Here is an 11,850-nt window from a genome sequence, read left to right on the forward strand (position 1 = left end):
TCCGAGTTTATTATAAAAGTTCATGAGAAGTACAAGCACCTCGAACATAATAGAAATTGCATCGAGTTCCCTATACCACCGAACATGATATAAATTTTGTTTTTCATGTGATGCAAATTGAACAAATGAAAATCCTACACAAGGCACATATAACACATGGCTTTGCAATATCTTGAAATTCATAGTACAAATTAAAGAGGTCCTAAATAGATAGGCTAAGTTATCATAACACGTCATCTTCTTACAAAAAAAAGGGAGGAACCGACCGGGTGCACCACGCTGATTATAGTAGTTCCGAGAAACAAATTTCCGTGGCTGTAAATATTGCAGCAGGAGAAGAGAGACACGAGCTCTCCCTCCGGAGGCCACGAGCCTCCCCCTCTGTTCGTCGTCCCCTCTCCAACGCCCGCGCGCCCGCCAACACCATTCCCCGCTCCGATTCCTCCGAATTTCCGGCTCCCCATGGCTTCCCCAGGTATTCATTCGCTCATTCCATTCGAATTCGTGGGCTTACGCGGAGAATTTTTGTTACTCTACCTCGTTTGTCTTCGGAAGAGATCAGCCGTATTCGTTGTTCAGTACGACGTGTCGGATTCCCCCTCCTCCTCCGCGCGCGGGAGGCCGCCGCAATCACGAGCGCCGGCGCCTCGGGGCCAGGAAGAGGCCCTGACATTGGCCCAGCCCCTCTCCTCCTATACCCGAGCGAATCCGCCTCTTCCCTCTCACCCCAGTGCCCCTAGGCAACCCACCATTAGATTCGGTATGTGATAGTATCTGTGAAGCGCTGCTGCCCCTCGGCGCTAAACTTGCCGAGCTGGGCGTGCACCCGACAAATTCGTTTAGGGTTGCTTAGGTTGGAGGATTGGGTTTCTGTGCTGTTGATCCTGTGTGTCTAATGGCTGGAGGTTTCTTTATTTTTGTTGCAGAATTTTGGATAAGTCATCACTTTGGAAAATTTGTGTGATACATCGTTTTCTTCTCATGCAGATATCTCCTTTGATATTCGCCCAGAGTTTAACTCATTTGATCATCTAAGAAGCACGGGATATATTTCAACAGATAGACCATGGTTGAGTAAGTACAACATTAAGTGGTTGCTTGGCCCTACTCTCATTTGCATTGGTCAATGACATGGCCATTAGCTTTAGCATAATGGAAGATTTACGAGCTTTCTGTGTTCTGCTGTTGATTTTGTTCACAGAACTATATGGAATAAGAGTTCCACCCGTGTCACCGTTCAACAGTTTGAGCAGTACGCCCGATCTGGCACTCATTCACCAGTGCTTACCTGATGAACTGCTTATCGAGGTGATGATTACCTATTTGTATGGGCTAAATGACACCATTTATTATCCTTTTGAATTTTGATGCATGCAGTTTAAATATTTTGCTAAATCATTAACTGGGTTTTAATTGTGTACCGCACCTGTTCTCAAATAGGTATTGTTTGAAAATGTGTGCGGTCGACCTTTTAAAATTCAGACCACTAAGATAAGCATAACTGTTAGATTTGTAACATGGTAATGATATAAATGGATTTGGCATCAAAAGTACCTGTACTGTTTTTCTTTTTGCTAAGATATACTTAGAAAAAGTACCAGTCAAATGATTTTATTCAAGACCATGTCAATTTTCGAAATAAGTACAAAAGAAAGGTAAGTATATCCTGGGCATCGAGAAAGTACCTGTACTGTCTTTTCTCTTGAGTGAATATTACTTTACAAGTCAGCATATCACAACATATTGGCATGAACACAATTTAATATCATTTGGTGCCTCATTCCATCATGACATCAGTGCGAGATTATTTTTGATAATATTAGATCACAGTAGTTAATCCATATTGCTTCGCTTATGAGCTTTGTGGCAAGATTATGGTAATCAATGTCATAATGCTTTGCTTAACTATTTTGTGGCAATATTCTCAACAGATATTTGGGAGAATGAGCCCATATACTTTAGGGAGGGCTGCTTGTGTCTGCCGCAAGTGGAAATATACTACACGCAATCCTACTTTTTGGCGGAACGCTTGCCTGAAAACCTGGCAGGTTACTATGCATATATATTTTTAGTATTTGGTTTTCACACTCGTCGTGTTTCTCAAACACCTGACTTTTTTATATAAAGAGGAATGGAATAGAGGCAAACTTCAGGATGGTGCAGTCGTTATATGATTCTTCCTGGAGAAAAATGTGGGTGCAGAGACCAAGAATCCGAATTGATGGTAAATATCAAGTAGCAGTTCTGCATTCGATTATATGATATGGTGCATTGTAGAATCACATTGATTTGAACAGGAAAATTGCTTTGAAGGTTAATATCGTTGTTTTTTTAATCTGTTCAACCTGACCAGATGTGGCCTAGGAAATTCCAATTATTTCTTATTTCAGTAACTTGGGTCACCATGAAAACCAAGTAGGATTTGTGGAAGTTCTTTCTAGATCTTTGTGTGTCAGTTATTGTGCAATAAATAGGAAATTTTTATAAAGTGCTATTTAGATTCAGAGCATGGTAGGAGCTAGGGTTCTACCGGGTCTACGCCGGAGGTTGTAGGGGAAAGAGGGAGTTGGACGTGGACGAGCACGCGGCTGCCGGCGGCTGGGCGCCGTCGTGCGCGTGGGAGGAGGCGGCGGCGGTGATAGGAGGCGGCTAGGGTTTAGGGTTTCCGGCTCCTCTGGGAGCCCGGCAATAGAATTGTCTTATTGCTTAATCTCCAAAAGAGTCTTACATCTTGTTTAATAACCACGATGCTAATAAAAAAAAGATAACTTGTGGGCTAAGCCCCTAACTAAACCTGCCCAGTGGGCCTCCTGCGGGTATAAGTTACCCCGGTCATAACATCTCTCCTCGCCTGCGCAAACAACTCGTCCTCAAGCTGGAAGTCTGGGTAGTGTTGGCGGAACTCGTCGCGCTGCTCCCAAGTAGCCTCCTCCTCTAGAAGGCCAGCCCACTGGATCAACAAGTACCACACCCCGCGACGTAGCTGGGCCTGCAACACCTTCTTTGGTCCTGGAAGGAGGCGCCCGTCGGAGGTCGGAGGAAGCGCGGGGGTGGTCGCCGGTGGCTCCGCACGGAAGGGCTTCAACAGCCCCACATGGAAGACGTCGTGGATGCGAGCACCGGCCGGAAGCTGAAGGCGGTAGGCCACCTTCCCGATGCGCTCCAAGACAGCAAAGGGCCCGGCGTAGCGAGGGCCCAGCTTGCGCTTCGCGCGTGGGTCCAGGGACTGCGTAGAGAGGTGAAGAAGACGCAGCCACACCCAATCGCCCACCGTGAACTCTGCCTCGCGATGGTGGCCGTCGTAGTAGTGCTTGGCCAGCTGCTAGGCCTGAATGAGGCGTTGCCGTACCTTCGCAAGCATCTCGTCGCGGTTGAGAAGATCGCCCGCCGCCTCCGTCCGAGCCGTCGCCGGGTCAACCGGCAGGATGGGCGGGGGCGGTCGGCCGTAGACCACCTCGAATGGCGTGGCGCGCAGGGCGGAGTGATAGGAGGTGTTGTAGCAGTACTCCGCCCACGTGAGCCAATCCACCCAAGCACGAGGATGATCACCTGTGACACAACGCAAATACATGGCAATCACCTTGTTGACGACCTCGGATTGGCCGTCCGTCTGAGGGTGGAAGGCCGTGCTCAGGTGGAGCTTCACGCCCGCCATCCGAAAGAGATCGCGCCAGACATGCCTCGTGAACATCGGGTCCCGATCGCTGACGATCGAAGAGGGAAACCCGTGGAGGCGGACGATGCCGTCGAAGAAGGCACGGGCCACGGACCCGGCAGTGTAGGGATGGCCGAGCGCGATGAAGTGAGCATGCTTGGAGAAGCGGTCGACCACCCTGAGGATGACGGACTTGCCGCCCACCTTGGGAAGGCCCTCGATGAAGTCCATGGAGATATCAGCCCAGACCTAAGACGACACCTCCAAGGGCTGTAGCAGACCAGCCGGCCGTAGTGTCTCCGTCTTGTTGCGCTCGCACGTCACACAAGACCGCACCCAGTCCCGGACCAGGGCCCGATCACCGGGGATATAGAAGTCGGCGCGGAGACGATGGAGGGTTTTCTGCACACCCTCGTGGCCGGCCGAGTGGGCCAGCAGCAGAACTTGGTGACGGAGGTCGTCGTGCTCTGGCACGAAGATACGGTGCCCATGCAGGAGCAAGCCATCTGCGAGGCGCCACGGCTCCTCCAGGTCGCCCGCAGCAAGCCGCTGCTGAAGGAGCAGGGCGTCCGGCGCGGCCGCGGTGGCCCGACAGATGTCGGTGAGGAGGGCGAAAGAGGGCCCTGAGCGGATGCAGAGCGCCGTCCCCTCAGAGTCGTCGACGGCGGCGTCGTGGTCGGCGTCGCGGCGAGACAGGGCGTCGGCCACGGTGTTAAGGCGACCCGGACAATACTCGACGCTGAAGTCGAAGCCAAAGAGCTTGCTGATCCACTGACGCTGCGGCACGGTAGACAACCTCTGGTCCAATAAGAACTTGAGGTTGTAGTGATCCGTGCGAATCTAGAACGACCGACCCCAAAGATAGGGCCGCCAATGGCGCATCGCCTGCACCAAGCCAATGAGTTGTCGTGAGCTTAAGATGGCGCACGGCGAAGGGCATGCTGAAGAATGCGAGAGGTCCATCGCCCTGATGAAGGACAACGCCGAACCCCACACCGGAGGCGTCGCAGTCCACGACGAACGGGCGGTCGAAGTCAGACATCTGAAGAACGGGACCCGTCGTGAGGGCCCTCTTAAGAGCCTCGAATGCCGCTGTCGCCTCCGCATCCCAGGCAAAGGCGTCGCGACGCAGCAGGCGCGTGAGCGGGGACGCGATGAGGCTGAACTCCCGGATGAACTTCTGATAGTACCCCACGAGGCCCAGGAAGCCACGAAGAGCCCGCGGTGAGTGCGGGGTTGGCCAGGCCGCGACAGCCGCCACCTTGTCGGCGTCCATAGCAACCCCCTCGGCCGAGATGACGTGGCCGAGGTAGGCGACTGAAGGCGTCCCGAACGAGCACTTCGAGCGCTTAAGATGAAGATGGTGCGCTTGAAGCTCGTTGAAGACGATGGCGACGTGCTGAAGGTGCTCCGCCCACGAGGCACTGTAGATAAGAATATCATCAAAGAAAACGAGCACAAACCGACGCAAGTAGGGGCAGAGGACGTCGTTCATCAAAGCCTGGAAGGTCGCCGGGGCGTTGGAGAGGCCAAAAGGCATCACCAAGAACTCAAAGTGGCCATGATGAGTCTGAAACGCCGTCTTGGCGACATCATCCGGGTGCATCCGCACCTGGTGGTAGCCCGACCGGAGGTCGAGCTTGGTGAAGAAGCGCGCCCCATGTAGCTCGTCTAGGAGCTCGTCGACCACCGGAATAGGAAACTTGTCCTTGAGCGTCATGGCATTAAGGGCGCGGTAGTCGATGCAGAAGTGCCACGTTCCGTCCGACTTGCGGACGAGGAGGACCGGCGCTGAAAACGGCGACGTGGAGATCCGGATGATGCCCAAGGCGAGCATGAGCGCGCACTGCCGCTCCAGCTCGTCCTTCTGCAGCTGGGGTAGCGGTAGGGCTGCACTACAACCGGTGCCGTGCCCGGCAGGAGATGAATGTGGTGCTCCAGCTCGTCCTTCTACAGCTGGGGGTAGCGGTAGGGGTGCTGGCAGAAGGCCCTGAGGCTCGTCGAAGAGGTCGTCGTGTTGCTGCAGGAGGTGATCCAACAATGGGTGCTCGGGCTCGGTGGCGATCGCGGCCAGCTGAAGTTTTGGCATCGCTGGTGAGGCGCCCCCAATGTCCTCCCACTGGACGCGGCGGCCTAGACGCCAGAAGGTCATCGTCAGGGCGTCGAAGTCCCAGAGGATGGGACCGAGAGTCCGCAAGAAGTCGACGCCAAGGATGAAGTCGAAGCAGCCCAAGTCGATGCCGGCGCATGTGACGGTGAAGTGCTCGTCGCCGATGGTGATGGGCACGTTCCGCGCCAGCACATGGCATCGGAGGCGGTCGCCGTTAGCCACCGTGACCCGAAGTTGCTCCCCGCCCATCGACTAAAGTGCTAAGCGGCGCATGGTAGCCTCGGGCAGGAAGTTATGCGTGGAGCCCGTATCCAGGAGGGCCACCAGGCGCTCGCCGTGAATCGTCACCGGCAAAAGCATAGTTCGCTAATCGCGGATGCCGGCAAGCGCATGGAGCGAGACCACGAGCGCCGTCGCTGGAGCGGGCGTGGGGGCGGCCTCTGCAGCAACTGGTGGCGGCAACTCGCCGAGCCCGTCGGTGGGTGTGTCCTCCTCGACGTAGTCGGCCGTCTCCAAGTAGAAGAGGCGCGAGCAGACATGGCCCGACACGTAGGGCTCATCGCAGTTATAGCAAAGCCCCTGGCGACGTCGCTTGAGCTGCTTGGCCTGAGAGAGCCGACGGAAGGGCCGCGTCGCGGCCGGAGCAGTCGCCGCTGGAGCGGCCGGGGGCATCCGGCCCGGCACAGGTGCTGTCGGGGGCGGTCTGGCGGCCTGTCGGCCACCGTGAGTCTGTTTCGCCTACTGCAAGGCATGCGCGCGACGTTCGAAGGCGCGAGCGTAGTACATGACCGTCTGGAGGTCCTGGGGTCCCCGCAGCTCCACGTCCACGCGGATGTGATCCGAAAGACCGCCGAGGAAGAGCTCGGCTCGCTGCTGCGCCATCACACCCGGCGCGTGGCATGCCAGGGCCTGGAAACGGTCGGCGAAGTCCTGCACCGTGGAGGTGAAGGGAAGGCGGCCGAGCTCCGCCAGTCGGCTCCCGCAGATCGGCGGCCCGAAGCGAAGGAGGCATAGCTCGCGAAAACGCTCCCAAGGGGGCATGCCGCCCTCATCCTGCTCGAGGGCGTAATACCACGTCTGTGCGGCGCCCCGGAGATGATAAGAGGCGAGCCAGGTGCGGTCCGACGCAAGTGTGCGTTGCCCGCGGAAGAACTGCTCGCGCTGGTTGAGCCAGTTGAGGGGGTCCTCAGTACCGTCGTAGGTGGTGAAGTCGATCTTGGCGAATTGTGGCGGCGTCTAGGTATGACCACCATGGCCGAACGGCTCGGTGGTGCGGAGCAGCGAGGATGGTGGCGTGGTCGGTGGGGACCGGGGGTACCCCGTGGAACAGCGGGTCGGCGCGGCCCGTGTAGGGACCCGCGGAGCCGGACGGATCGCTGTACGGTAGGGTGGGCGTCGGCTGGTCCCTGGCTGTAGTGTAGACCGGCTGCAGCGATGACTCGGACAGCCAGGCCGGGAGCGGTGATGGCGACGGTGGGAAGCGGACCTGCTGGATCGGAACACCTCCCGGCGTGGTCGGAGCCGGCCCGGTGCTGGCGGCGGAGGGGCCTGCAGCGGCAGCGGCTGCTGCATGGGCGTGAGCGGCGCGGGGGGTGCCGCGAGGGCCGGCAACGGCCATTGCGGCCACTGCGGGGTGGTGGCGGGCGGCGGCTGCAGCTGCAGCTGGGGCTGTAGCGGCCCAACGAACGCCGCGGAAGCCGCCGCGTGCGGCGAGTACCACAGCAGGGCCGGCGGCGGCCCGCAGGGGCTGGCCAAGTACAGCCAGATCCCCTGGACTGCTGTGATGAGGTCGTGGAGGACCCCGGTGACGTCCTCCGGGGTGTAGATGGCGGCGGGCGGCGCGGTGGAGGGAGCCGGCATCTGGGCGGTGGGTGCGCCGGAGGTGGGGACCAGCGGCGTGGATGGAGAGGGCAGCGGCGCGGTGCTGAGCTAACTGATACCAAGGTGGTAGGAGCTGGGGTTCTACCAGGTCTAGGCCAGAGGTTGTAGGGGAAAGAGGGAGTTGGACGTGGACGAGCACGCGGCTGCCGGCGGCTGGGAGCCGTCGTGCGCGTGGGAGGAGGCGGCGGCGGTGACAGGAGGCGGCTAGGGTTTAGGGTTTCCGGCTCCTCGGGAGCCGGGCAATAGAATTGTCTTATTGCTTGATCTCCAAAAGAGTCTTACAGCTTGTTTATATAACCACGATGCTAATAAAAATAAGATAACTTGTGGGCTAAGCCCCTAACTAAACCTGCCCAGTGGGCCTCCTGCGGGTATAAGTTACCCCGGTCATAACAGAGCACTATATCTAACTCCTTTTTTTTCTTTACACACTTGAGCTGTGGGGCTTAATGACATAATTTCAAGTACAACATAGATATGTTAGTATGGCCTCTAGTGAGCATGCTATTAAAGGTATATTAGGTTGTTGATAGTGGTCAGTGCTCCCACTCTTCTTCATCATTTAGGTTATTACGTGTTAGTGTTGATTTCACTATGAACTTATCCTATTGCATAGATGGTTGCAGTTTCCTGGTAAATACTTCACCAAAGACCAGCTGAAAGGCGTTGCTTCAATTTCCTTAATGTCTTGTTATTTATGTGTTTGCTAGAGCATTTGTTATTCTAGCTGTGTTATCTTTGCATTGATGTTTGATACTTGCTGCTTCTCCAGGTCTTTATGTTAGTAGAAACACATATATTCATACTGGAATTACAGAATGGCAGTTCAAGAAAACTGTCAATGTGGTATGGTGTTACTCTCTGTTTATCTCAAGGAATTATTGTCTATTTTAAGACATTTTGCCTCTACATACTCTGTTCAGTAGGTTATATTATTGATATTTCCTATCGTTTCCAAGTTAGTTTCATTACTAATATTTTTCTTTTGACTTCAGGTTTGCTACTACCGTTACTTGAGATTTTTTCCAACCGGGAAGTTCCTGTACAAGGTTCCTATTTGAACCTTTTTTTTGGTGAACAATATGATCATTGTTTGTGAAACATCATTTGATGTTCTGCTTTCCTGCGATGAGCAGATTTCCCCACAGAAAGTTAAAGATGTTGTCAAGTGCATGCATCTCCGAGCATCAAAAGGCGATAGTGTGTTTAAAGGCGACTATACACTGTCAGGGGATGGCCAGGTGAAAAATTGAGGACTGTCTATCCATTCTTGGGCACTGTTCAGTGTCCATCACTTGCTAACATTAGCTTCTCTTTCTTGCATGCAGATAGAAATGGCACTCCTATATCCTGGACATCGGTACACACTTGTTAGGATGCGCCTTAGGTATTTTGACTTGAATTTCTCTATGGGTCTTTAGGTATTTTGACTTGAATTTCTTTATTGGTGTTGGTACTTACCGCCTTACCTAATTTTGCACTAACATTCTGCAGGGTTAGAGGCACTACAATTGGTGCAAATAACAGGTTGGATGTCTTAAAGATCCTAACCACTGGGGTGAATGGAACCGAACTGGGAAACTGGAAAGGCAACATACTTGAACTTGTTGAGGACTGGGAGGAGAACGAGACGCACGACCCAGACGTGCCTGCTGTTTCCCACAGCAGGGGTTTGACTCCCTTTGTGTTTGTTCCATTTGAGGAGGTATGCGATATGATCTACGACTAAGTGTGTATTATGTTATTCATTTGGCACTGGAGCGGCTAGCTGGACCTTGTGTGATCTGAATTTCTATGCCAGGCATAGTGAATATAACTAACTTAAGACTTGCATTTTTCAGGCTGATACTTCAGTGCTAAACCTGCCGGTGGAGAAGATGGATTACTTTGTCCCTGGGTGAGCAGCACCTCCTAAAGGCAACCACCACGACGGGTAATGGAGATGGTCGATAATCTCATCACAGGCTGATATTATGATGCGGATGGAGAGGACCGGCTTATTTCGTTCCATACCGTGTTCATGTTGGAACGATATGTACATACACAGTACTTGTCTTGTTTCCTTTTCGGGTTGAAGGCATGTTGTATTATACTATATGCTATGTATGTTGCTGGTATAAAGTGGGCCAGAAAATAAACACCATATCCAAACGGGTGGAGGCACCCTTGTGTAACAACCGAGTTATGTATAATTATGGTTATCATTCGCAGCATTCCACAATTCTCAAGTCTGGCAAATGATATCAGGGTGTCTCTACAAAGTTATGCATAATTACATGTATCCCTTGTAGTATTGCATAATTCTCGTGTGAATCTGAACACTATTTCGCCGCTGAATATATGTGTGTGTGTGGTTGTCCATCGAAAATATCATGAAACTTGGGCCTGAACCATGAAAGCATCCACCGAATATGTGTTTCCGGTCTACCGATGCTTGTACACGGATGAAAACGAAGACCTGTTTCGCGTTCCGCATCAATGTTCTACACGGATGAAAACGAAGACCTGTTTCGCGTTCCACATCGACTGCTCGATGCTTTTACATGAATGCCATGAATCTTAAGCTCAATAGTCGCAGCGATGTAGGGCTTACAAGGGGCGCGTCGCCATGGTTGATCAACCGGGCAACTGATTATTCAGTGATACACTAACATAGCAGCTGAGCACACCCACAGCTTTTGAGGTGAGCACACGATTTACTTGTTCTACTACATGCTACTGCTGGTGCTGCTGTGTTTGGGCTCGTCAGCCTTGTAGACAAGTTCGTTCCACGCCGGATTGCGAGGGAGGTACGTGTCCTGCAGTTCAGGGAACAGGCATCAGGGTCAGCAACAGCTGAAGAATAAAAATGTTGAGACGATTGCAGTTCCCAAGCAGTTCAACAACTTGTTTTGCGACGAGCTGAAGAACTATTAGCTCGAAAATGGAGATCTTCGAAAAGAATGTTCATGTAGACATAGCCAAGCTGCAGCTGAAGTTACGGCCCAGATAAAAATGCTGACCTGAAGAAGTTCAATCAAATCCCCTAAATCTTGAATCGCGAGTCTACGCGAGAACAGTCACAATCAGTATTTCTATTTAGCTTATCGCTACCGAGAAATCAATCACGACTCCGTTTTCATTTTCTGGGGCAGATATATCATTTAGCGCTGACCACCGAGAAACTCACGGAGCAAGAGTTGATTTGGTCTTCGGGGCAGAGGAAAGGGAAGAGGGGCGACCGTACCGAGATGTAGGAGCAGGTGGGGATGACGCGCATGCCGTGGCGCTGCGCGTGGGCAAAGGCGGCGTCGCAGAGGCGCGCGGCGAGCCCCTGCCCGCGCTTGCTCCCGGGCACGTACGTGTGCACCATGTCCATCGCCGCCGGGGACGCGCCGCCGCGGACGGAGGAGGCTCGCGGCTGGACGACGAGGCGGTACTGGAGGAAGGCCTCGCCGTCGGGCGTCTCGAACTTCCCCGCCTCCTCCCTCCACACGATGCTGTCCTCCGCCGCTCCCCGCTCCTCGCCGGCGCTGCGCTCGTCGTTTGCCATCGCGCTGTGATTTTCTGTTCGTGTTTTTGTTTTCTTTTGGCTGTACAAGTATTCTGTTTTGTGGTGTTGCGACCAGTGAGTGCGTCAGTTTTTATACATACACACACCCAGCGCACACGCACGTCCTGTCCTTACGAGCACATCTCAGAGATTGAATCCGTACATAATTTTGAGATCGATAAGTCATCGTATATGTTTTCGTAGTAGATGGAAAAGTCCCCTTTCACTAAGCACACATCGTTATGATAAAATCATCATATACGTTTTCATAGTTGATGAAAAAGTTCCCACTCACTAAACACACATCGTTAAAATGTTTGAAATAAATTTAGAAAATACGAATATCAATGTCAAGTCTAATACTTAAACTCTGACGGATGAAAATATCTTCTCTTAACCATTCATCGTAAGTTGTTAGTTAGTATGACATGCCTTGCTTGGCCCAAGGAGGCGCAAAATAAAGCAAAATTGCCTCATCTTTATTCTTATAAAAAAATCGAGTTGATGATATGATGTGCCTACTATCTTGTAATATAGACCGTTCGATCTATATTTGATGGATAAAAAGCAAACTATAACAATTTTACAAAAGATATCCGCACATCTATCCACATTTACAGATAAGGCCCTGCCTCATTCATCCTTATCTCTCACAACCTCATTGCTGAGCAA

The 11,850-nt window shown here is 52.7% G+C and overlaps 2 protein-coding genes across 2 annotated transcripts; one reads left to right on the forward strand and one right to left on the reverse strand.

Moving 5' to 3' along the window:
* Positions 1–317: 317 nt before the first annotated feature.
* LOC119355171 (F-box protein 7-like) lies at positions 318–9,867 on the forward strand. Its single transcript, XM_037621948.1, has 11 exons — positions 318–475; positions 988–1,074; positions 1,202–1,308; positions 1,932–2,048; positions 2,128–2,224; positions 8,419–8,492; positions 8,642–8,695; positions 8,783–8,887; positions 8,975–9,033; positions 9,141–9,351; positions 9,488–9,867. Exons 1-11 carry the CDS (start codon positions 463–465, stop codon positions 9,545–9,547), a joined length of 984 nt encoding a protein of 327 aa, XP_037477845.1. The 5' UTR covers positions 318–462; the 3' UTR covers positions 9,548–9,867.
* Positions 9,868–10,091: 224 nt separating this feature from the next.
* Positions 10,092–11,239, reverse strand: LOC119355172 (acetyltransferase At1g77540-like). The gene is made up of 2 exons (XM_037621949.1): positions 10,873–11,239; positions 10,092–10,444 (listed from the first exon to the last, which is right to left on the reverse strand). The coding sequence occupies exons 1-2, from the start codon at positions 11,176–11,178 to the stop codon at positions 10,355–10,357; spliced, it is 396 nt and encodes a 131-aa protein (XP_037477846.1). The 5' UTR covers positions 11,179–11,239; the 3' UTR covers positions 10,092–10,354.
* Positions 11,240–11,850: the final 611 nt, after the last annotated feature.

Source organism: Triticum dicoccoides, chromosome 2A (genome assembly GCF_002162155.2).
Source record: "Triticum dicoccoides isolate Atlit2015 ecotype Zavitan chromosome 2A, WEW_v2.0, whole genome shotgun sequence".
In the NCBI taxonomy this organism is placed as follows: domain Eukaryota; kingdom Viridiplantae; phylum Streptophyta; class Magnoliopsida; order Poales; family Poaceae; genus Triticum; species Triticum dicoccoides.

Coding starts and splice junctions, on each gene's coding strand:
- LOC119355171 (XM_037621948.1), top strand. Junction 2,225..8,418: donor ACCAAGAATCCGAATTGATG/GTAAATATCAAG, acceptor CTGCTTCTCCAG/GTCTTTATGTTAGTAGAAAC. Junction 8,888..8,974: donor CACTGTCAGGGGATGGCCAG/GTGAAAAATTGA, acceptor TCTTGCATGCAG/ATAGAAATGGCACTCCTATA.
- LOC119355172 (XM_037621949.1), bottom strand. CDS start 11,178: ATGGCAAACGACGAGCGCAGCGCCGGCGAGGAGCGGGGAGCGGCGGAG. Junction 10,445..10,872: donor CCACCTGCTCCTACATCTCG/GTACGGTCGCCC, acceptor CCTGAACTGCAG/GACACGTACCTCCCTCGCAA.